Source organism: Poecile atricapillus, chromosome 34 (assembly GCF_030490865.1).
Source record: "Poecile atricapillus isolate bPoeAtr1 chromosome 34, bPoeAtr1.hap1, whole genome shotgun sequence".
Taxonomy (NCBI): Eukaryota; Metazoa; Chordata; class Aves; order Passeriformes; family Paridae; genus Poecile; species Poecile atricapillus.
In genome coordinates this window covers 3,053,360-3,075,441 of record NC_081282.1, presented here as the reverse complement: position 1 = coordinate 3,075,441, position 22,082 = coordinate 3,053,360, and the positions used below count along the sequence as shown (strand labels likewise).

The window sequence follows — 22,082 nt, the reverse complement described above, 5'->3', positions numbered from 1 at the left end:
ACCCTGGGACCCCCAAAAACCCCCTGGGACCCCCAAACCCATCCCCATCCCAATCCCTGTCCCGATACCTGAGACCCTGCCCTGCGCCCAGACCTGACCCTGATGGACCCCCTGACACCCAGGTGAGACCCCCAAACCCACCTGGGACCCCCAAAATCCACCCCAGGACCCCCAAAAACCCCCAAAATCCACCCTGGGACCCCCAAAAACCCCCTGGGACCCCCAAACCCATCCCCATCCCAATCCCTGTCCCGATACCTGAGACCCTGCCCTGCGCCCAGACCTGACCCTGATGGACCCCCAGACACCCAGGTGAGACCCCCAAACCCACCTGGGACCCCCAAAATCCACCCCAGGACCCCCAAAAACCCCCAAAATCCACCCTGTGACCCCCCAAAACCCCCCAGGACCCCCAAACCATCCCCAACCCTGGTACCTGACACCCTGCCCTGCACCCAGACCTGACCCTGATGGACCCCCTGACACCCAGGTGAGACCCCCCAAAACACCTGGGACCCCCAAAATCCACCCCGGGACCCCCAAAAACCCCCAAAATCCACCCTGGGACCCCCAAACCATCCCCATCCCTGTCCTGATACCTGAGACCCTGCCCTGCACCCAGACCTGACCCTGATGGACCCCCAGACACCCAGGTGAGACCCCCAAAACACCCCCAAACCCACCTGGGACCCCCAAAATCCACCCCGGGACCCCCAAAATCCACCCTGGGACCCCCAAAATCCACCCTGGGACCCCCAAACCCCCCAGACACCCGGGTGAGACCCCGAAAATCCCCTCAGGACCCCCAAAATCCACTCTGGGACCCCCAAAATCCCCTTGGGACCCCCAAACCCACCCCGGGACCCCCAGGACCCCCAGGTGAGACCCCTGGGACCCCCCCAGGACCCCCAAACCCATCCCTGGGACCCCCAAAACCCCCCTGGGACCCCCCCAAATCCCCCCCCAGGACCCCCAAACCTCTCGGGACCCCCAGGTGAGACCCCTGGGACCCCCCCAGGACCCCCAAACCCATCCCTGGGACCCCCAAATCCCCCCTGGGACCCCCTCAGGTGAGATCCCTGGGACCCCCGCAGGACCCCCAAACACCCCTAGGACCCCCAAAACCCCCCTGGGACCCCCCCAAACTCCCCTGGGACCCCCCAAACCCATCCCTGGGACCCCCAGGACCCCCAGGTGAGACCCCTGGGACCCCCCCCAGGACCCCCAAACACCCCCAGGGACCCCCAAAACCCCCCTGGGACCCCCCCAAATCCCCCCCCAGGACCCCCAAACCTCTCGGGACCCCCAGGTGAGACCCCCTGGACCCCCAAATATCCCCTGGGACCCCCAAAAGCTCCCAGGTGAGACCCCCAAATCCCCCCTGGGACCCCCCAAACCCCCCCTGAATGTCCCCAAACCCCCCCTGAATGTCCCCAAACCCCTCAGGATGTCCCCAAACCCCCCCTGAATGTCCCCAAACCCCCTCAGGATGTCCCCAAACCCCCCCTGAATGTCCCCAAACCCCCCCTGAATGTCCCCAAACCCCTCAGGATGTCCCCAAACCCTCCCTGAATGTCCCCAAACCCCCCCTGAATGTCCCCAAACCCCTCAGGATGTCCCCAAACCCCCTCAGGATGTCCCCAAACCCCTCTGAATGTCCCCAAACCCCTCAGGATGTCCCCAAACCCCCCTGAATGTCCCCAAACCCCTCAGGATGTCCCCAAACCCCCCCTGAATGTCCCCAAACCCCCCCTGAATGTCCCCAAATCCCCCTGAATGTCCCCAAACCCCCCCTGAATGTCCCCAAACCCTCCCTGAATGTCCCCAAACCCCCCCTGAATGTCCCCAAACCCCCCTGAATGTCCCCAAACCCCTCAGAATGTCCCCAAACCCCTCAGGATGTCCCCAAATCCCCTCAGGATGTCCCCAAACCCCCCTGAATGTCCCCAAACCCCTCAGGATGTCCCCAAACCCCCCTGAATGTCCCCAAACCCCCTCAGGATGTCCCCAAACCCCCCTGAATGTCCCCAAACCCCTCAGGATGTCCCCAAACCCCCTCAGGATGTCCCCAAACCCCTCAGGATGTCCCCAAACCCCCCCTGAATGTCCCCAAACCCCTCAGGATGTCCCCAAACCCCCTCAGGATGTCCCCAAACCCCCTCAGGATGTCCCCAAACCCCTCAGGATGTCCCCAAACCCCCCCTGAATGTCCCCAAACCCCCCCTGAATGTCCCCAAATCCCCCCTGAATGTCCCCAAACCCCCCCTGAATGTCCCCAAACCCCTCCTGAATGTCCCCAAACCCCCCTGAATGTCCCCAAACCCCCCTGAATGTCCCCAAACCCCCCTGAATGTCCCCAAACCCCCCCTGAATGTCCCCAAACCCCCCCTGAATGTCCCCAAACCCCCCCTGAATGTCCCCAAACCCCCCTGAATGTCCCCAAACCCCCCTGAATGTCCCCAAACCCCTCAGGATGTCCCCAAACCCCCCCTGAATGTCCCCAAACCCCCCTGAATGTCCCCAAATCCCCTCAGGATGTCCCCAAACCCCTCAGGATGTCCCCAAACCCCCTCAGGATGTCCCCAAACCCCCCCTGAATGTCCCCAAACCCCCCCTGAATGTCCCCAAACCCCCCTGAATGTCCCCAAACCCCCCCTGAATGTCCCCAAACCCCCCCTGAATGTCCCCAAACCCTCTCAGGATGTCCCCAAACCCCCCCTGAATGTCCCCAAACCCCTCAGGATGTCCCCAAACCCCCCCTGAATGTCCCCAAACCCTCTGAAGATGTCCCCAAACCCCCTCAGGATGTCCCCAAACCCTCTCAGGATGTCCCCAATGTCCCCAGTCCTGTCCCCAGACCCCTCAGGATGTCCCCAATCCTGTCCCCAGGGTCCCAACCGGGTGCTCTCGGAGCCCCTGGGTGTCCCCAGACCCCCCTGGATGTCCCCAAATCCCCTCTCAATGTCCCCAAATCCCCTCTCAGGATGTCCCCAGACCCCTCAGGATGTCCCCAATGTCCCCAGGGTCCCAACCGGGTGCTCTCGGAGCGGCGCTCGGAGCCCCTGGGTGTCCCCAAATCCCCTCTCAGGATGTCCCCAAACCCCTCAGGATGTCCCCAATGTCCCCAATCCTGTCCCCAAACCCCTCAGGATGTCCCCAATGTCCCCAATCCTGTCCCCAAACCCCTCAGGATGTCCCCAATGTCCCCAATCCTGTCCCCAAACCCTCTCAGGATGTCCCCATTGTCCCCAACCGTGTCCCCAAACCCCCTCAGGATGTCCCCAATGTCCCCAATCCTGTCCCCAACCCTGTCCCCAGGGTCCCAACCGGGTGCTCTTGGAGCCCCTGGGTGTCCCCAGACCCCCCTGAATGTCCCCAAATCCCCCCTGAATGTCCCCAAACCCCCTCAGGATGTCCCCAAACCCTCTCAGGATGTCCCCAAACCCCCTCAGGATGTCCCCAAACCCCCCCTGAATGTCCCCAATGTCCCCAACCCTGTCCCCAGGGTCCCAACCGGGTGCTCTCGGAGCCCCTTGGTGTCCCCAAATCCCCTCTCAATGTCCCCAAATCCCCTCAGGATGTCCCCAATGTCCCCAATCCTGTCCCCAAACCCCCTCAGGATGTCCCCAAACCCCTCAGGATGTCCCCAATGTCCCCAATCCTGTCCCCAATGTCCCCAGGGTCCCAACCGGGTGCTCTCGGAGCGGCGCTCGGAGCAGCGGCGCCTCCTCAGCGCCATCGGCTCGGCCGCGCTGCCGGACAGCGACCTCCTGAAACTCAACCAGCTCAAGGTGACACTGGGGACATCTGGGGACATCTGGGGACACCTGGGGACACTGGGGACATCCTGGGGACACCGTGGGGACATGGGGACACTGGGGGGACATGGGGACACTGGGGGGACACTGTGGCTGCCGGACAGCGACCTCCTGAAACTCAACCAGCTCAAGGTGACACTGGGGACATCTGGGGACACCCTGGGGACATCATGGGGACATCTGGGGACATCCTGGGGACATCCTGGGGACACTGGGGGGACATGGGGACACTGGGGACATGGGGACACTGAGGGGACACTGTGGCTGCCGGACAGCGACCTCCTGAAACTGAACCAGCTCAAGGTGACACTGGGGACACCCTGGGGACATCGTGGGGACACCCTGGGGACATCCTGGGGACATCCTGGGGACATGGGGACATCCTGGGGACACTGGGGGGACATGGGGACATCCTGGGGACACCTCGGGGACATGGGGACACTGGGGGGACATGGGGACACTGGGGGGACACTGTGGCTGCCGGACAGCGACCTCCTGAAACTCAACCAGCTCAAGGTGACACTGGGGACATCTGGGGACATCTGGGGACATGGGGACACCTCGGGGACATCCTGGGGACATCCTGGGGGGACATGGGGACACCTCGGGGACATGGGGACACTGGGGGGACATGGGGACACCTGGGGGGACATGGGGACACTGGGGGGACATGGGGACACCCTGGGGACATCTGGGGACATCCTGGGGACACCCTGGGGACATCATGGGGACATCCTGGGGACATGGGGACACTGGGGGGACACTGTGGCTGCCGGACAGCGACCTCCTGAAACTCAACCAGCTCAAGGTGACACTGGGGACACCTGGGGACATCCTGGGGACACCCTGGGGACATCCTGGGGACATCTGGGGACACCTCGGGGACATGGGGACACCGTGGGGACATGGGGACACTGGGGGGACACTGTGGCTGCCGGACAGCGACCTCCTGAAACTCAACCAGCTCAAGGTGACACCATGGGGACATCTGGGGACACCCTGGGGACATCTGGGGACATCATGGGGACACCCTGGGGACATGGGGACACCTGGGGACATGGGGACACTGGGGGGACATGGGGACACTGGGGGGACACTGTGGCTGCTGGACAGCGACCTCCTGAAACTCAACCAGCTCAAGGTGACACTGGGGACATCTGGGGACATCTGGGGACACTGGGGGGACATGGGGACACTGTGGGGACATCATGGGGACAACATGGGGACACCTCAGTGACCCCCATGACACCTCGGGGACACGGTGACACCGCAGGGACACCACAGGGACAACGTGGGGACATCTTGGGGACAGCCTGGGGACAACATGGGGACACCGTGACATCCTGGGGACATCCTGGGGACACCATGGGGACACTGTGGGGACACCTCCCTGACCCCTGTGACACCACGGGGACATCATGGGGACACCTGGGGACACCCTGGGGACACCTCCCTGACCCCTGTGACACTGCGGGGACACCACGGGGACATCATGGGGACAACATGGGGACACCTCAGTGACCCCCATGACACCTCGGGGACACAGTGACACCGCGGGGACATCATGGGGACACTGTGGGGACACCCTGGGGACACCCTGGGGACACTGTGGTGACCCCCTTGGTGACATCACTGTCCCCCTGGTGTGCCCCTGGTGACCCCGTGGTGACCCCGCTGTCCCCTGTGTGTGTCCCCTCCCTTGGTGACACCGTGGTGTCCCCGTGGTGACATCTCTGTCCCCTGGTGTCCCCTGGACAGTTCCAGAAGAAGCCCCCTGTGTGTCCCCTGGTGTCCCCTGTGTGTCCCCTCCCTTGGTGACACCATGGTGTCCCCTGGTGACCCTGGTGACCCTGTGGTGACCCTGGTGTCCCCTCCGGGTGTCCCCGGTCAGTTCCGGAAGAAGCCCCCTGTGTGTCCCCTCCCTTGGTGACCCCCTGGTGACCCCGTGGTGACCCTGGTGACCCCCTGGTGACCCCGTGGTGACATCTCTGTCCCCTGGTGACCCCCTGGTGACCCCGCTGTCCCCGTGTGTCCCCTCCCTTGGTGACCCTGGTGACACCGTGGTGACCCCCGTGTGTCCCCGGGCAGTTCCGGAAGAAGCCCCCCGTGTGTCCCCTCCCTTGGTGACACCGTGGTGTCCCCATGGTGACATCTCTGTCCCCTGGTGACCCTGGTGTCCCCATGGTGACATCTCTGTCCCCATGTGTCCCCGGACAGTTCCGGAAGAAGCCCCCTGTGTGTCCCCTGGTGTCCCCTGTGTGTCCCCTGGTGACCCTGGTGACCCCCTGGTGACCCCGTGGTGACCCTGGTGACACTGTGGTGACACCGTGGTGTCCCCTGGTGTCCCCGTGGTGACCCCGCTGTCCCCGTGTGTCCCCGGTCAGTTCCGGAAGAAGCCCCCTGTGTGTCCCCTGTGTGTCCCCTCCCCTGGTGTCCCCCTGGTGACCCCGTGGTGACCCTGGTGTCCCCCTGGTGACATCTCTGTCCCCTCTGTGTCCCCGGACAGTTCCGGAAGAAGGCCCCTGTGTGTCCCCTGGTGTCCCCTCCCTTGGTGACACCGTGGTGACCCCGTGGTGACCCTGGTGTCCCCTCTGTGTCCCCCGGACAGTTCCGGAAGAAGCGGCTCCGCTTTGGGCGCAGTCGGATCCACGAGTGGGGATTGTTCGCCATGGAGCCGATCGCGGCCGACGAGATGGTGATCGAGTACGTGGGGCAGAACATACGGCAGGTATTGTCACCTGTGTCACCTCATTGTCACCTTCTGTGTCACCTGTGTCATCTGTGTCACCTCCTGTAACCTCCTGTGTCACCTCTGTCCTCCTGTGTTATCTGTGTTACCTGTGTGTCACCTCCTGTGTCACCAAACCCCTGTGGGTGATCGAGTACGTGGGGCAGAACATCAGACAGGTGAGTGTCATTGTCACCTGTGTGTGTCACCTCAGTGTCACCTGTGTCACCTCATTGTCACCTTCTGTGTCACCTGTGTTACCTCTGTCCTGTGTTCTCTGTGTTCTCTGTGTCACCAAACCCCTGTGGGTGATCGAGTACGTGGGGCAGAACATCAGACAGGTGAGTGTCATTGTCACCTGTGTCACCTGTGTCACCTCTGTGTCACCTCCTGTGTCACCTCTGTGTCATCTGTGTCACCTGTGTGTCATCTGTGTCATCTCCTGTGTCACCTCTGTCCTCCTGTGTCCCTGTGTCACCTGTGTGTCACCTCCTGTGTAACCAAACCCCTGTGGGTGATCGAGTACGTGGGGCAGAACATCAGACAGGTGAGTCATTGTCACCTGTGTGTCACCTGTGTCACCTCCTCAGTGTCACCTGTGTGTCACCTCTGTGTCACCTGTGTCACCTGTGTCCTCCTGTTCCACCTCCTGTGTCACCTGTGTCCTCTGTGTTACCTCTGTGTCACCTCTGTCCTCCTGTGTTATCTCTGTCACCTCCTGTGTAACCAAACCCCTGTGGGTGATCGAGTACGTGGGGCAGAACATCCGGCAGGTATTGTCACCTGTGTCACCTGTGTGTCACCTTCTGTGTCACCTGTGTCACCTCATTGTCACCTTCTGTGTCACCTCTGTCCTCCTGTGTTCTCTGTGTTATCTGTGTAACCAAACCCCTGTGGGTGATCGAGTACGTGGGGCAGAACATCCGGCAGGTATTGTCACCTGTGTGTCACCTCCTCAGTGTCACCTGTGTCCTTCTGTGTCACTTTTGTCACCTCCTGTGTCACCTCCTGTGTTTGGCCACCATTGATGACCTTTGGTGACCTCTGCTGACCTTTGGTCACTTCTGATGGACTTTGGTCACCTCTGCTGACCTTTGGTGACCTCTGCTGACCTTTGGTCACCTCAGCTGACCTTTGGTCCCTTCTGCTGACCTTTGGTGACCTCTGATGGACTTTGGCCACCTCTGCTGACCTTTGGCCACCTCTGCTGGCCTTTGGTGACCTCTGCTGAGCTCTGGCTACCATTGATGGCCTTTGGCCACCTCTTCTGACCTTTGGTGACCACTGATGACCTTTAGCGACCTTTGGTGACCTTTGGTCATTTCTGCTGAACTTTGGCCACCATTGATGACCTTTGGTGACCTCTGCTGACCTTTGGCCACCCCAGCCCACCTTTGGTCACCTCTGATGATCTCTGCTGACCTTTGGCCACCTTTGCTGACCTTTGGTGACCTCTGCTGACCTTTGGCCACCTTTGCTGACCTTTGGTGACCTCTGCTGACCTTTGGCCACCTCTGCTGACCTTTTGTGACCTCTGCTGACCTTTGGCCACCTCTGCTGACCTTTGGCCACCCCAGCCTTGCTATGGCGACCACTCATGACCTTTGGTGACCCTGATGGCTTTTGGTGACCTTTGATGACCTTTGGCCACCCCAGCATCGCTATGGCCACCACTGATGACCTTTGGTCACCTCTGCTGACCCTTGCTGACCTCTGCTGACCTGTGGCCACCCCAAACCCCTCATGGTCACCTCTGCTGACCTTTGGCCACCCCAGACCACCTTTGGCCACCTCTGCTGACCTTTGGCCACCTCTGATGGACTTTGGTGACCTCTGCTGACCTTTGGCCACCTTTGCTGACCTTTGGTCACCTCTGCTGACCTTTAGTGACCTCTGGTGACCTTTGGCCATCTCTGGTGACCTTTGGCCACCATTGATGACCTTTGGTGACCTCTGCTGACCTTTGGCCACCCCAGCCTTGCTATGGCCACCACTCATGACCTTTGGTGACCCTGATGGCTTTTGGTGACCTTTGATGACCTTTGGCCACCTCTGATGGACTTTGGTCACCTCTGCTGACCTTTGGTGACCTCTGCTGACCTTTGGCCACCTCTGATGGACTTTGGTCACCCCAAACCCCTTTATGGTCACCTCTGCTGACCTTTGGCCACCTCAGCCCACCTTTGGCCACCTCTGCTGACCTTTGGCCATCTCTGACGACCTTCAGTGACCTTTGCTGACCTTTTGTGACCTCTGCTGACCTCTGGCCATCTCTGTTGACCTTTGGCCACCATTGCTGACCTTTGGCCACCTCTGCTGACCTTTGGCCATCCCAGCCCACCTTTGGTCACCTCTGATGACCTTTGGTGACCTTTGGCCACCTTTGCTGACCTTTAGTGACCTCTGATGACCTTTGGTAGCCCCTGATGACCTTTGGTCATCTCTGATGATCTCTGGTGACCTCTGCTGACCTTTGGCCACCTCTGCTGACCTTTGGTGACCTCTGATGACCTTTGGTGACCATGACACCCCTTGCCTCCCTCCCTGTGGTCACTCAGTGGTCACTCAGTGGTCACTGTGGTCACTGTGGTCACTCAGTGGTCAGTGTGGTCACTGTGGTCACTCAGTGGTCACTCAGTGGTCACTGTGGTCACTGTGGTCACTGTGGTCACTCAGTGGTCACTGTGGTCACTGTGGTCACTCAGTGGTCAGTGTGGTCACTGTGGTCACTCAGTGGTCACTCAGTGGTCAGTGTGGTCACTGTGGTCACTCAGTGGTCACTCAGTGGTCACTGTGGTCACTGTGGTCACTCAGTGGTCAGTGTGGTCACTGTGGTCACTGTGGTCACTCAGTGGTCACTCAGTGGTCACTGTGGTCACAGTGGTCACTGTGGTCACTCAGTGGTCACTCAGGGGTCACTCAGCGGTCACTCAGTGGTCACTCTGGTCACTGGTCACTCGGTCAGTCAGTGGTCACTCAGTGGTCACTCTGGTCACTCAGTGGTCACTCAGTGGTCACTCAGGGGTCACTCAGTGGTCACTATGGTCACTCAGTGGTCACTCAGTGGTCACTCAGTGGTCACTCAGCGGTCACTCAGTGGTCACTCAGTGGTCACTCAGTGGTCACTCAGTGGTCACTCAGTGGTCACTCAGTGGTCACTCAGTGGTCACTCTGGTCACTCAGGTGGTGGCTGACATGAGGGAGAAGCGTTATGCCCAGCAGGGCATCGGGAGCAGTTACCTGTGATCAGTGTGTGGTCACTCAGTGGTCACTCAGTGGTCACTCAGTGGTCACTCAGTGGTCACTCAGTGGTCACTCTGGTCACTCAGGTGGTGGCTGACATGAGGGAGAAGCGTTATGCCCAGCAGGGCATCGGGAGCAGTGACCTGTGATCAGTGTGTGGTCACTCAGTGGTCACTCAGTGGTCACTCAGTGGTCACTCAGTGGTCACTCAGTGGTCACTCTGGTCACTCAGGTGGTGGCTGACATGAGGGAGAAGCGTTATGCCCAGCAGGGCATTGGGAGCAGTGACCTGTGATCAGTGTGTGGTCACTCAGTGGTCACTCAGTGGTCACTCAGTGGTCACTCAGTGGTCACTCAGTGGTCACTCAGTGGTCACTCTGGTCACTCAGGTGGTGGCTGACATGAGGGAGAAGCGTTATGCCCAGCAGGGCATCGGGAGCAGTGACCTGTGATCAGTGTGTGGTCACTCAGTGGTCACTCAGTGGTCACTCAGTGGTCACTCAGTGGTCACTCAGTGGTCACTCTGGTCACTCAGGTGGTGGCTGACATGAGGGAGAAGCGTTATGCCCAGCAGGGCATCGGGAGCAGTGACCTGTGGTCAGTGTGTGGTCACTCAGTGGTCACTCAGTGGTCACTCAGTGGTCACTCAGTGGTCACTCAGTGGTCACTCTGGTCACTCAGGTGGTGGCTGACATGAGGGAGAAGCGTTATGCCCAGCAGGGCATCGGGAGCAGTTACCTGTGATCAGTGTGTGGTCACTCAGTGGTCACTCAGTGGTCACTCAGTGGTCACTCAGTGGTCACTCAGTGGTCACTCTGGTCACTCAGGTGGTGGCTGACATGAGGGAGAAGCGTTATGCCCAGCAGGGCATCGGGAGCAGTGACCTGTGGTCAGTGTGTGGTCACTGTGGTCACTCAGTGGTCACTCAGTGGTCACTCAGTGGTCACTCAGTGGTCACTCAGTGGTCACTCAGTGGTCACTGTAGTCACTCAGTGGTCACTCAGTGGTCACTCAGTGGTCACTCAGTGGTCACTCAGTGGTCACTCTGGTCACTCAGTGGTCACTCAGGGGTCACTCAGTGGTCACTCAGTGGTCACTGTAGTCACTCAGTGGTCACTCAGTGGTCACTCAGTGGTCACTCAGTGGTCACTCTGGTCACTCAGTGGTCACCCAGTGGTCACTCAGTGGTCACTCAGTGGTCACTCAGGGGTCACTCAGGGGTCACTCAGTGGTCACTCAGTGGTCACTCAGTGGTCACTGTAGTCACTCAGTGGTCACTCAGTGGTCACTCAGTGGTCACTCCGTGGTCACTCAGTGGTCACTCAGTGGTCACTGTGGTCACTCAGTAGTCACTCAGTGGTCACTCAGTGGTCACTGTGGTCACTCAGTAGTCACTCAGTGGTCACTCAGTGGTCACTGTGGTCACTCAGTGGTCACTCAGTGGTCACTCAGTGGTCACTGTGGTCACTCAGTAGTCACTCAGTGGTCACTCAGTGGTCACTCAGTGGTCACTGTGGTCACTCAGCGGTCACTCAGTGGTCACTGTGGTCACTCAGTGGTCACTCAGTGGTCACTCAGTGGTCACTCAGTGGTCACTCAGTGGTCACTCTGGTCACTCAGGTGGTGGCTGACATGAGGGAGAAGCGTTATGCCCAGCAGGGCATCGGGAGCAGTGACCTGTGATCAGTGTGTGGTCACTCAGTGGTCACTCAGTGGTCACTCAGTGGTCACTCAGTGGTCACTCAGTGGTCACTCTGGTCACTCAGGTGGTGGCTGACATGAGGGAGAAGCGTTATGCCCAGCAGGGCATCGGGAGCAGTGACCTGTGATCAGTGTGTGGTCACTCAGTGGTCACTCAGTGGTCACTCAGTGGTCACTCAGTGGTCACTCAGTGGTCACTCTGGTCACTCAGGTGGTGGCTGACATGAGGGAGAAGCGTTATGCCCAGCAGGGCATCGGGAGCAGTGACCTGTGATCAGTGTGTGGTCACTCAGTGGTCACTCAGTGGTCACTCAGTGGTCACTCAGTGGTCACTCAGTGGTCACTCAGTGGTCACTCTGGTCACTCAGGTGGTGGCTGACATGAGGGAGAAGCGTTATGCCCAGCAGGGCATCGGGAGCAGTGACCTGTGATCAGTGTGTGGTCACTCAGTGGTCACTCAGTGGTCACTCAGTGGTCACTCAGTGGTCACTCAGTGGTCACTCAGTGGTCACTCTGGTCACTCAGGTGGTGGCTGACATGAGGGAGAAGCGTTATGCCCAGCAGGGCATCGGGAGCAGTGACCTGTGATCAGTGTGTGGTCACTCAGTGGTCACTCAGTGGTCACTCAGTGGTCACTCAGTGGTCACTCAGGGGTCACTCAGTGGTCACTCTGGTCACTCAGGTGGTGGCTGACATGAGGGAGAAGCGTTATGCCCAGCAGGGCATCGGGAGCAGTGACCTGTGATCAGTGTGTGGTCACTCAGTGGTCACTCAGTGGTCACTCAGTGGTCACTCAGTGGTCACTCAGTGGTCACTCTGGTCACTCAGGTGGTGGCTGACATGAGGGAGAAGCGTTATGCCCAGCAGGGCATTGGGAGCAGTGACCTGTGATCAGTGTGTGGTCACTCAGTGGTCACTCAGTGGTCACTCAGTGGTCACTCAGTGGTCACTCAGTGGTCACTCAGTGGTCACTCTGGTCACTCAGGTGGTGGCTGACATGAGGGAGAAGCGTTATGCCCAGCAGGGCATCGGGAGCAGTTACCTGTGATCAGTGTGTGGTCACTCAGTGGTCACTCAGTGGTCACTCAGTGGTCACTCAGTGGTCACTCAGTGGTCACTCTGGTCACTCAGGTGGTGGCTGACATGAGGGAGAAGCGTTATGCCCAGCAGGGCATCGGCAGCAGTGACCTGTGATCAGTGTGTGGTCACTCAGTGGTCACTCAGTGGTCACTCAGTGGTCACTCAGTGGTCACTCTGGTCACTCAGGTGGTGGCTGACATGAGGGAGAAGCGTTATGCCCAGCAGGGCATCGGGAGCAGTGACCTGTGATCAGTGTGTGGTCACTCAGTGGTCACTCAGTGGTCACTCAGTGGTCACTCAGTGGTCACTCAGTGGTCACTCTGGTCACTCAGGTGGTGGCTGACATGAGGGAGAAGCGTTATGCCCAGCAGGGCATCGGGAGCAGTGACCTGTGATCAGTGTGTGGTCACTCAGTGGTCACTCAGTGGTCACTCAGTGGTCACTCAGTGGTCACTCAGTGGTCACTCTGGTCACTCAGGTGGTGGCTGACATGAGGGAGAAGCGTTATGCCCAGCAGGGCATCGGGAGCAGTGACCTGTGATCAGTGTGTGGTCACTCAGTGGTCACTCAGTGGTCACTCAGTGGTCACTCAGTGGTCACTCTGGTCACTCAGGTGGTGGCTGACATGAGGGAGAAGCGTTATGCCCAGCAGGGCATCGGGAGCAGTGACCTGTGATCAGTGTGTGGTCACTCAGTGGTCACTCAGTGGTCACTCAGTGGTCACTCAGTGGTCACTCAGTGGTCACTCTGGTCACTCAGGTGGTGGCTGACATGAGGGAGAAGCGTTATGCCCAGCAGGGCATCGGGAGCAGTGACCTGTGGTCAGTGTGTGGTCACTCAGTGGTCACTCAGTGGTCACTCTGGTCACTCAGGTGGTGGCTGACATGAGGGAGAAGCGTTATGCCCAGCAGGGCATCGGGAGCAGTGACCTGTGATCAGTGTGTGGTCACTCAGTGGTCACTCAGTGGTCACTCAGTGGTCACTCAGTGGTCACTCAGTGGTCACTCAGTGGTCACTCTGGTCACTCAGGTGGTGGCTGACATGAGGGAGAAGCGTTATGCCCAGCAGGGCATCGGGAGCAGTGACCTGTGATCAGTGTGTGGTCACTCAGGGGTCACTCAGTGGTCACTCAGGGGTCACTCAGTGGTCACTCAGTGGTCACTCTGGTCACTCAGGTGGTGGCTGACATGAGGGAGAAGCGTTATGCCCAGCAGGGCATCGGGAGCAGTGACCTGTGATCAGTGTGTGGTCACTCAGTGGTCACTCAGTGGTCACTCAGTGGTCACTCAGTGGTCACTCAGTGGTCACTCTGGTCACTCAGGTGGTGGCTGACATGAGGGAGAAGCGTTATGCCCAGCAGGGCATCGGGAGCAGTGACCTGTGATCAGTGTGTGGTCACTCAGTGGTCACTCAGTGGTCACTCAGTGGTCACTCAGTGGTCACTCTGGTCACTCAGGTGGTGGCTGACATGAGGGAGAAGCGTTATGCCCAGCAGGGCATCGGCAGCAGTTACCTGTGATCAGTGTGTGGTCACTCAGGGGTCACTCAGTGGTCACTCAGTGGTCACTCAGTGGTCACTCAGTGGTCACTCTGGTCACTCAGGTGGTGGCTGACATGAGGGAGAAGCGTTATGCCCAGCAGGGCATCGGGAGCAGTGACCTGTGATCAGTGTGTGGTCACTCAGTGGTCACTCAGGGGTCACTCAGTGGTCACTCAGTGGTCACTCAGTGGTCACTCTGGTCACTCAGGTGGTGGCTGACATGAGGGAGAAGCGTTATGCCCAGCAGGGCATCGGGAGCAGTGACCTGTGATCAGTGTGTGGTCACTCAGTGGTCACTCAGTGGTCACTCAGTGGTCACTCAGTGGTCACTCAGTGGTCACTCTGGTCACTCAGGTGGTGGCTGACATGAGGGAGAAGCGTTATGCCCAGCAGGGCATCGGGAGCAGTGACCTGTGATCAGTGTGTGGTCACTCAGTGGTCACTCAGGGGTCACTCAGTGGTCACTCAGTGGTCACTCAGTGGTCACTCAGTGGTCACTCAGTGGTCACTCTGGTCACTCAGGTGGTGGCTGACATGAGGGAGAAGCGTTATGCCCAGCAGGGGATCGGGAGCAGTGACCTGTGATCAGTGTGTGGTCACTCAGTGGTCACTCAGTGGTCACTCAGTGGTCACTCAGTGGTCACTCAGTGGTCACTCAGTGGTCACTCTGGTCACTCAGGTGGTGGCTGACATGAGGGAGAAGCGTTATGCCCAGCAGGGCATCGGGAGCAGTGACCTGTGATCAGTGTGTGGTCACTCAGTGGTCACTCAGTGGTCACTCAGTGGTCACTCTGGTCACTCAGGTGGTGGCTGACATGAGGGAGAAGCGTTATGCCCAGCAGGGCATCGGGAGCAGTGACCTGTGATCAGTGTGTGGTCACTCAGTGGTCACTCAGTGGTCACTCAGTGGTCACTCAGTGGTCACTCAGTGGTCACTCTGGTCACTCAGGTGGTGGCTGACATGAGGGAGAAGCGTTATGCCCAGCAGGGCATCGGGAGCAGTGACCTGTGATCAGTGTGTGGTCACTCAGTGGTCACTCAGTGGTCACTCAGTGGTCACTCAGTGGTCACTCAGTGGTCACTCAGTGGTCACTCTGGTCACTCAGGTGGTGGCTGACATGAGGGAGAAGCGTTATGCCCAGCAGGGCATCGGGAGCAGTGACCTGTGATCAGTGTGTGGTCACTCAGTGGTCACTCAGTGGTCACTCTGGTCACTCAGGTGGTGGCTGACATGAGGGAGAAGCGTTATGCCCAGCAGGGCATCGGGAGCAGTGACCTGTGATCAGTGTGTGGTCACTCAGTGGTCACTCAGTGGTCACTCTGGTCACTCAGGTGGTGGCTGACATGAGGGAGAAGCGTTATGCCCAGCAGGGCATCGGGAGCAGTTACCTGTTCCGGGTCGATCACGACACCATCATCGACGCCACCAAGTGCGGGAACCTGGCGCGCTTCATCAACCACTGCTGCACCGTGAGTGACCCCTGAGTGACCCCTGAGTGACCCCTGAGTGACCCCTCCCCTGGGACCCCCCAACTGACCCCCCTGGGACCCCCTGAGTGACCCCCACTGACCCCCCTGGGTGACCCCTGACCCCAAGTGCGGGAACCTGGCGCGCTTCATCAACCACTGCTGCACCGTGAGTGACCCCTGGGTGACCCCTGGGTGACCCCTGAGTGACCCCTGGGTGACCCCTGGGACCCCCCGACTGACCCCCTCCTTGGGACCCCCCAACTGACCCCCACTGACCACCCCTGGGTGACCCCTGACCCCAAGTGCGGGAACCTGGCGCGCTTCATCAACCACTGCTGCACCGTGAGTGACCCCTGAGTGACCCCTGGGTGACCCCCGAGTGACCCCTGGGTGACCCCCAACTGACCCCTGGGTGACCCGAGTGACCCCTGGGTGACCCCTGGGACCCCCAAGACCCCCCTGGGACCCCAAAAGAGCCCCCCAAGAGCTCCCCAAGAACCTCCCAAGAGCTCCTCAAGAGACCCCTGGGACCCCCAAGAGACCCCCAAGAGACCCCCGAGAACCTCCCAAGCCCCAAGAGACCCCTGGGACCCCCGAGACCCCCCTGGAACCCCAAAAAAGCCCCCCAAGATCCCCCTGAGAGCCCCCCAAGACCCCCAAGAACCCCCCAAGATCCCCCTGAGAGCCCCCCAAGAGCCCCCAAAAAGTCCCCCAAGTGACCCCTGGGACCCCCTGAGCCCCCCAAGAGACCCCTGAGCCTCCCAAGACCCCCCCTGGGACCCTCAAGAGACCCCTGAGACCCCCCAAGAGACCCCCAAGAACCTCCCAAGAGCTCCTCAAGAGACCCCTGGGACCCCCAAGCCCCCCCCAGTGACCCCCAAGAGACCCCTGGGACCCCCAAGTGACCCCTGGGACCCCCAAGTGACCCCTGGGACCCCCAAGTGACCCCCAAGAGACCCCTGGGACCCCCAAGTGACCCCTGGGACCCCCCAAGAGCCCCCCGAGAACCTCCCAAGAGCTCCTCAAGAGACTCCTGGGACCCCCAAGAGACCCCCAAGAGCCCCCCAGGAGCCCCCCAAGAGCCCCCCAAGACCCCCAGAAGCCCCCCAAGAGCCCCCTAAGAACCTCCCAAGAGCTCCTCAAGAGACCCCTGGGACCCCCAAGTGACCCCTGGGACCCCAAAAAAGCCCCTCAAGAGACCCCTGGGACCCCCAAGTGACCCCTGGGACCCCCAAGAGCTCCTCAAGTGACCCCTGGGACCCCCTGAGCCCCCTGGGACCCCCAAGAGACCCCTGGGACCCCCAAGTGACCCCTGGGACCCCCAAGAGCTCCTCAAGAGACCCCTGGGACCCCCTGAGCCCCCCAAGAGACCCCTGGGACCCCCAAGAGACCCCTGGGATCTCCAAGAGCCCCTCAAGAGACCCCCAAGCACCCCCTGAGCCCCCCAAGACCCCCCCTGGGACCCCCAAGAGACCCCCAAGTGACCCCTGGGACCCCCAAGTGACCCCTGGGAGCCCCAAGAGCCCCCCAAGACCCCCCCGAGACCCCCAAGACCCCCCAAGAGACTCCTGGGACCCCCCAAGAGCCCCCCAAGAACCTCCCAGGAGCTCCTCAAGATCCCCCTGGGACCCCCAAGACCCCCCTGGGACCCCAAAAAAGCCCCCCAAGATCCCCCCAGTGACCCCCAAGACCCCCAAGAACGCTCTGAGAACCCCCCAAGAGCCCCCCAAAAAGTCCCCCAAGTGACCCCTGGGACCCCCAAGAGACCCCTGGGACCCCCAAGAGACCCCTGGGACCCCCCAAAAGCCCCCCAAGAACCTCCCAAGAGCTCCTCAAGAGACCCCTGGGACCCCCCTGAGCCTCCCAAGACCCCCCCTGGGACCCCCAAGAGACCCCTGGGACCCCCTGAGCCCCCCAAGAACCCCCTGAGCCTCCTAAGACCCCCCCTGGGACCCCCAAGAGACCCCTGGGACCCCCAAGAGACCCCTGGGACCCCCCAAGAGACCCCCAAGAACCTCCCAAGAGCTCCTCAAGAGACCCCTGGGACCCCCTGAGCCCCCCAAGAGACCCCTGGGACCCCCAAGTGACCCCTGGGACCCCCAAAAGCCCCCCAAGAGCTCCCCAAGAACCTCCCAAGAGCTCCTCAAGATCCCCCTGGGACCCCCAAGACCCCCCTGGGACCCCAAAAATGCCCCTCAAGAGACCCCTGGGACCCCAAAAATGCCCCTCAAGAGACCCCTGGGACCCCCTGAGCCCCCCAAGAGACCCCTGGGACCCCCCAAGTGACCCCTGGGACCCCCCAAGAGCCCCTCAAGAGACCCCCAAGAGCCCCCTGGGACCCCTGGGACCCCCAAGACCCCCCTGGGACCCCCCAAAAGCCCCCCAAGAGCTCCCCAAGAACCTCCCAGGAGCTCCTCAAGAGACCCCTGGGACCCCCTGAGCCCCCCAAGAGCCCCTGAGCCCCCCAAGTGACCCCTGGGACCCCCAAGAGACCCCTGGGACCCCCAAGAGACCCCTGAGCCCCCTGGAACCCCCCAAGAACCTCCCAAGAGCTCCTCAAGATCCCCCTGGGACCCCCAAGACCCCCCTGGGACCCCAAAAAAGCCCCCCAAGACCTCAAGAGATCCCTGAGCCCCTCAAGACCCCCAAGAGACCCCCAAGAGCCCCTTAAGAGACCCCCAAGAGCCCCATGGGACCCCCCAAAAGCCCCCCAAGTGACCCCTGAGACCCCAAAAAAGCCCCCCAAGAGCCCCCCAAGAACCTCCCAGGAGCTCCTCAAGATCCCCCTGGGACCCCCAAGAGACCCCCAAGTGACCCCTGGGAGCCCCAAGAGCCCCCCAAGACCCCCCCGAGACCCCCAAGACCCCCCAAGAGACTCCTGGGACCCCCCAAGAGCCCCCCAAGAACCTCCCAAGAGCTCCTCAAGAGACCCCTGGGACCCCCTGAGCCCCCCAAGAGACCCCTGAGACCCCAAAAAAGCCCCTCAAGATCCCCCTGGGACCCCCCAAGAGACCCCTGGGATCTCCAAGAGCCCCCCAAGAACCTCCCAAGAGCTCCTCAAGAGACCCCTAGGACCCCCCAAAAGTCCCTCAAGACCTCCCTGAGCCCCCCAAGAGACCCCTGGGACCCCCAAGAGACCCCCGAGAACCTCCCAAGCCCCAAGAGACCCCCTGGGACCCCCGAGACCCCCCTGGGACCCCCCAAAAGCCCCCCAAGATCCCCCCAGTGACCCCCAAGACCCCCAAGAACCCCCCAAGACCCCCCTGAGAGACCCCCAAGAGCCCCCCAAAAAGTCCCCCAAGTGACTCCTGGGACCCCCAAGTGACCCCTGGGACCCCCAAGTGACCCCCGAGACCCCAAAAAAGCCCCCCAAGAGACCCCTGGGACCCCCAAGTGACCCCTGGGACCCCCAAGACCCCCCAAGAGACCCCTGGGATCTCCAAGAGCCCCCCAAGAACCTCCCAAGAGCTCCTCAAGAGACCCCTGGGACCCCCTGAGCCCCCCAAGAGACCCCTGGGACCCCCTGAGCCCCCCAAGAGACCCCTGGGACCCCCAAGTGACCCCTGGGACCACCAAGACCCCCCTGGGACCTCCTGGGACCCCCCAAAAGCCCCCCAAGACCCCCCCAGTGACCCCCAAGAGACCCTCAAGAGACCCCCAAGAGACCCCTGGGATCTCCAAGACCCCCTGGGACCCCTCAAAAGCCCTCCAAGATCTCAAGAGACCCCCGGGACCCCCAAGAGCTCCTCAAAAGCCCCCCAAGAACCCCCAAGAGACCCTTGGGACCCCCAAAAGCCTCCCAAGACCCCCCCAGTGACCCCCAAGACCCCCCTGGGACCTCCTGGGACCCCCCAAAAGCCCCCCAAGATCCCCCCAGTGACCCCTGGGACCCCAAAAAAGCCCCTCAAGAGACCCCTGGGACCCCCAAGTGACCCCTGGGACCCCCAAGACCCCCCTGGGACCCCCAAAAGCCCCCCAAGCCCCCCCCAGTGACCCCCAAGTGACCCCTGGGACCCCCCAAAAGCCCCCCAGGACCCCCCCAGTGACCCCCAAGTGACCCCTGGGACCCCCAAGACCCCCAAGCCCCCCCAGTGACCCCCGTTGGTGTCCCCCAGCCCAACTGCTACGCCAAGGTGATCACCATCGAGGCGCAGAAGAAGATCGTCATCTACTCCAAGCAGCCCATCGGGGTCAACGAGGAGATCACCTACGACTACAAATTCCCCATCGAGGACACCAAGATCCCCTGCCTGTGTCGCACCGAGAGCTGCCGCGGCACCCTCAACTGACCTCGGGGGGCTTGGGGACCACCAGAACCATCGTGGTGGCCACCAAAAACATCATGGTGACCACCAAGAACATCATGGTGGGGCTTGGTGACCACCAAAAACGTCATTGTGGGGCTTGGGAACCACCAAGAACATCATGGTGACCACCAAGAACATCATGGTGACCACCAGAACCATCATTGTGGGCTTGGGGACCACCAAAAACATCATGGTGACCACCAAGAACATCACTGTGGGCTTGGGGACACCAAGAACATCATGGTGGGCTTTGGTGACCACCAAGAACATCATGGTGACCACCAAAAACATCATGGTGGGCTTTGGTGACCACCAAGAACATCATGGTGGGGTTTGGTGACCACCAAGAACATCATTGTGGGCTTTAGGACCACCAAGAACATCATGGTGACCACCAAAAACATCATGGTGACCACCAAGAACATCATGGTGGGCTTTGAGGACACCAAGATCCCCTGCCTGTGTCGCACCGAGAGCTGCCGCGGCACCCTCAACTGACCTCGGGGGGCTTGGGACCACCAGAACCACCGTGGTGGCCACCAGAACCATCATTGTGGGCTTGGGAACCACCAAGAACATCATGGTGGGGTTTGAGGACATCATGGTGGGGTTTGGGGACCACCAAGAACATCATGGTGGGGCTTGGTGACCACCAAAAACATCATCATGGGGTTTGGTGACCACCAAAAACATCATTGTGGGCTTGGGAACCACCAAGAACATCATGGTGGCCATCAAAAACATCATGGTGGGCTTGGGAACCACCAAAACCACCGTGGTGGCCACCAAAAACTTCATGGTGACCACCAAAAACGTCATTGTGGGCTTGGGAACCACCAAGAACATCATGGTGACCACCAAAAACGTCATGGTGGGGTTTGAGAACATCATGGTGGGGTTTGGTGACCACCAAGAACATCATTGTGGGCTTGGGGACCACCAAAAACATCATTGTGACCACCAAGAACATCATGGTGACCACCAAAAACATCATGGTGGGCTTTGAGGACATCATGGTGGGCTTGGGGACCACCAAGAACATCATGGTGGGCTTTGGGGACACCAAGATCCCCTGCCTGTGTCGCACCGAGAGCTGCCGCGGCACCCTCAACTGACCTCGGGGGGCTTGGGGACCACCAAAAACACCATGGTGGCCACCAAAAACACCATGGTGACCACCAAAACCATCATTCATGGGGCTTGAGGACACCAAAACCATCATTGTGGGCTTGGTGACCACCAGAACCATCATGGTGACCACCAAGAACTTCATGGTGACCACCAAAAACATCATTGTGGGCTTGGGGACCACCAAGAACATCATGGTGACCACCAAAAACATCATGGGGGCCACCAAAAACATCATGGTGACCACCAAGAACATCATGGTGGGGTTTGAGGACATCATGGTGACTACCAAAAACGTCATGGTGGCCACCAAAAACATCATGGTGGGCTTTGAGGACATCATGGTGGGGTTTGGTGGCCACCAAAATCATCATGGTGGCCACCAAAACCATCACTGTGGGGCTTGGGGACCACCAAAAATGTCATGGTGGGGTTTGGTGGCCACTGGTGGGGTTTGGTGGCCACTGGTGGGGTTTGGTCACCAGAGTTGGTGTTTGGCCACCACGGACACGAGGACACACCAGGGTCACCATTTGGCCACCAGGATCAGTTTTTGGCCACCAAGATCGGTGTTTGGCCACCAGGATCAGTTTTTGGCCACCAAGATCAGTGTTTGACCACCAGGGTCACCATTTGGCCACCAAGGTCAGGTTTTGGCCACCAGGATCAGTTCTTGGCCACCATGGCTGGGATTTGGCCACCACTGCCACGAGGACACACCACAATCAGTCTTTGGCCACCAGGGTTGACCCAAGTGGCCACCAGGGTCAGCATTTGGCCACCAAGGTCGATTTTTGGCCACCAGGGTTGGGATTTGGCCACCAAGGTCAGGTTTTGGCCACCAGGATCAGTTCTTGGCCACCAAGGTCAACATTTGGCCACCAAGCTCCGTTTTTGGCCACCAAGGTCAGCATTTGGCCACCAGGGTTGGGATTTGGCCACCATAGTCACCATTTGGCCACTAAGGTCAGGTTTTTGGCCACCAAGGTCAGCATTTGGCCACCAAGGTCAGTTTTTGGCCACCAGGGTTGATCTTTGGCCACCAAGGTCACCATTTGGCCACCAAG

General features: G+C 60.2%; 2 protein-coding genes and 1 long non-coding RNA gene across 4 annotated transcripts in view; 2 read left to right on the top strand and 1 right to left on the bottom strand.

Annotated features, from left to right (window-relative positions):
* Positions 1-20,106, top strand: part of LOC131590689 (histone-lysine N-methyltransferase SETD1A-like) — a gene marked incomplete at its 5' end in the record, with an annotated part of 30,089 nt that extends 9,983 nt beyond the window's left edge. The window contains 4 exons of the mRNA XM_058860953.1: positions 3,681-3,791; positions 6,427-6,546; positions 15,443-15,580; positions 19,696-20,106. Coding sequence (XP_058716936.1) covers positions 3,681-3,791; positions 6,427-6,546; positions 15,443-15,580; positions 19,696-19,869 — 543 coding nt within the window. The remainder of the gene's footprint in view (positions 1-3,680; positions 3,792-6,426; positions 6,547-15,442; positions 15,581-19,695) is intronic.
* A 10-nt stretch (positions 20,107-20,116) lies between these two features.
* Positions 20,117-21,227, bottom strand: LOC131590645 (uncharacterized). Of its 2 annotated transcripts, none has more exons than XR_009280178.1 (4): positions 21,167-21,227; positions 20,918-21,115; positions 20,455-20,640; positions 20,117-20,249 (listed from the first exon to the last, which is right to left on the bottom strand). It is a non-coding gene; the product is annotated as an uncharacterized LOC131590645 (long non-coding RNA). The 2 variants fall into 2 exon arrangements; XR_009280179.1 differs by having other exon boundaries at positions 20,117-20,321; positions 20,538-20,640.
* On the top strand, positions 21,146-22,082 carry LOC131590611 (uncharacterized). The gene is made up of 3 exons (XM_058860853.1): positions 21,146-21,540; positions 21,581-21,921; positions 22,003-22,082. Exons 1-3 carry the CDS (start codon positions 21,159-21,161, stop codon positions 22,045-22,047), a joined length of 768 nt encoding a protein of 255 aa, XP_058716836.1. The 5' UTR covers positions 21,146-21,158; the 3' UTR covers positions 22,048-22,082.

What these genes read in the sequence shown, in the direction of transcription:
- LOC131590611 (XM_058860853.1), top strand. Translation starts at nt 21,159, where the DNA reads ATGGTGACCACCAAAAACATCATTGTGGGCTTGGGGACCACCAAGAAC. An exon ending in GGACACGAGGACACACCAGG is followed by an intron (nt 21,541 to 21,580) that starts GTCACCATTTGG and finishes TTGGCCACCAAG; the next exon opens with ATCGGTGTTTGGCCACCAGG. An exon ending in CTCCGTTTTTGGCCACCAAG is followed by an intron (nt 21,922 to 22,002) that starts GTCAGCATTTGG and finishes TTGGCCACCAAG; the next exon opens with GTCAGCATTTGGCCACCAAG.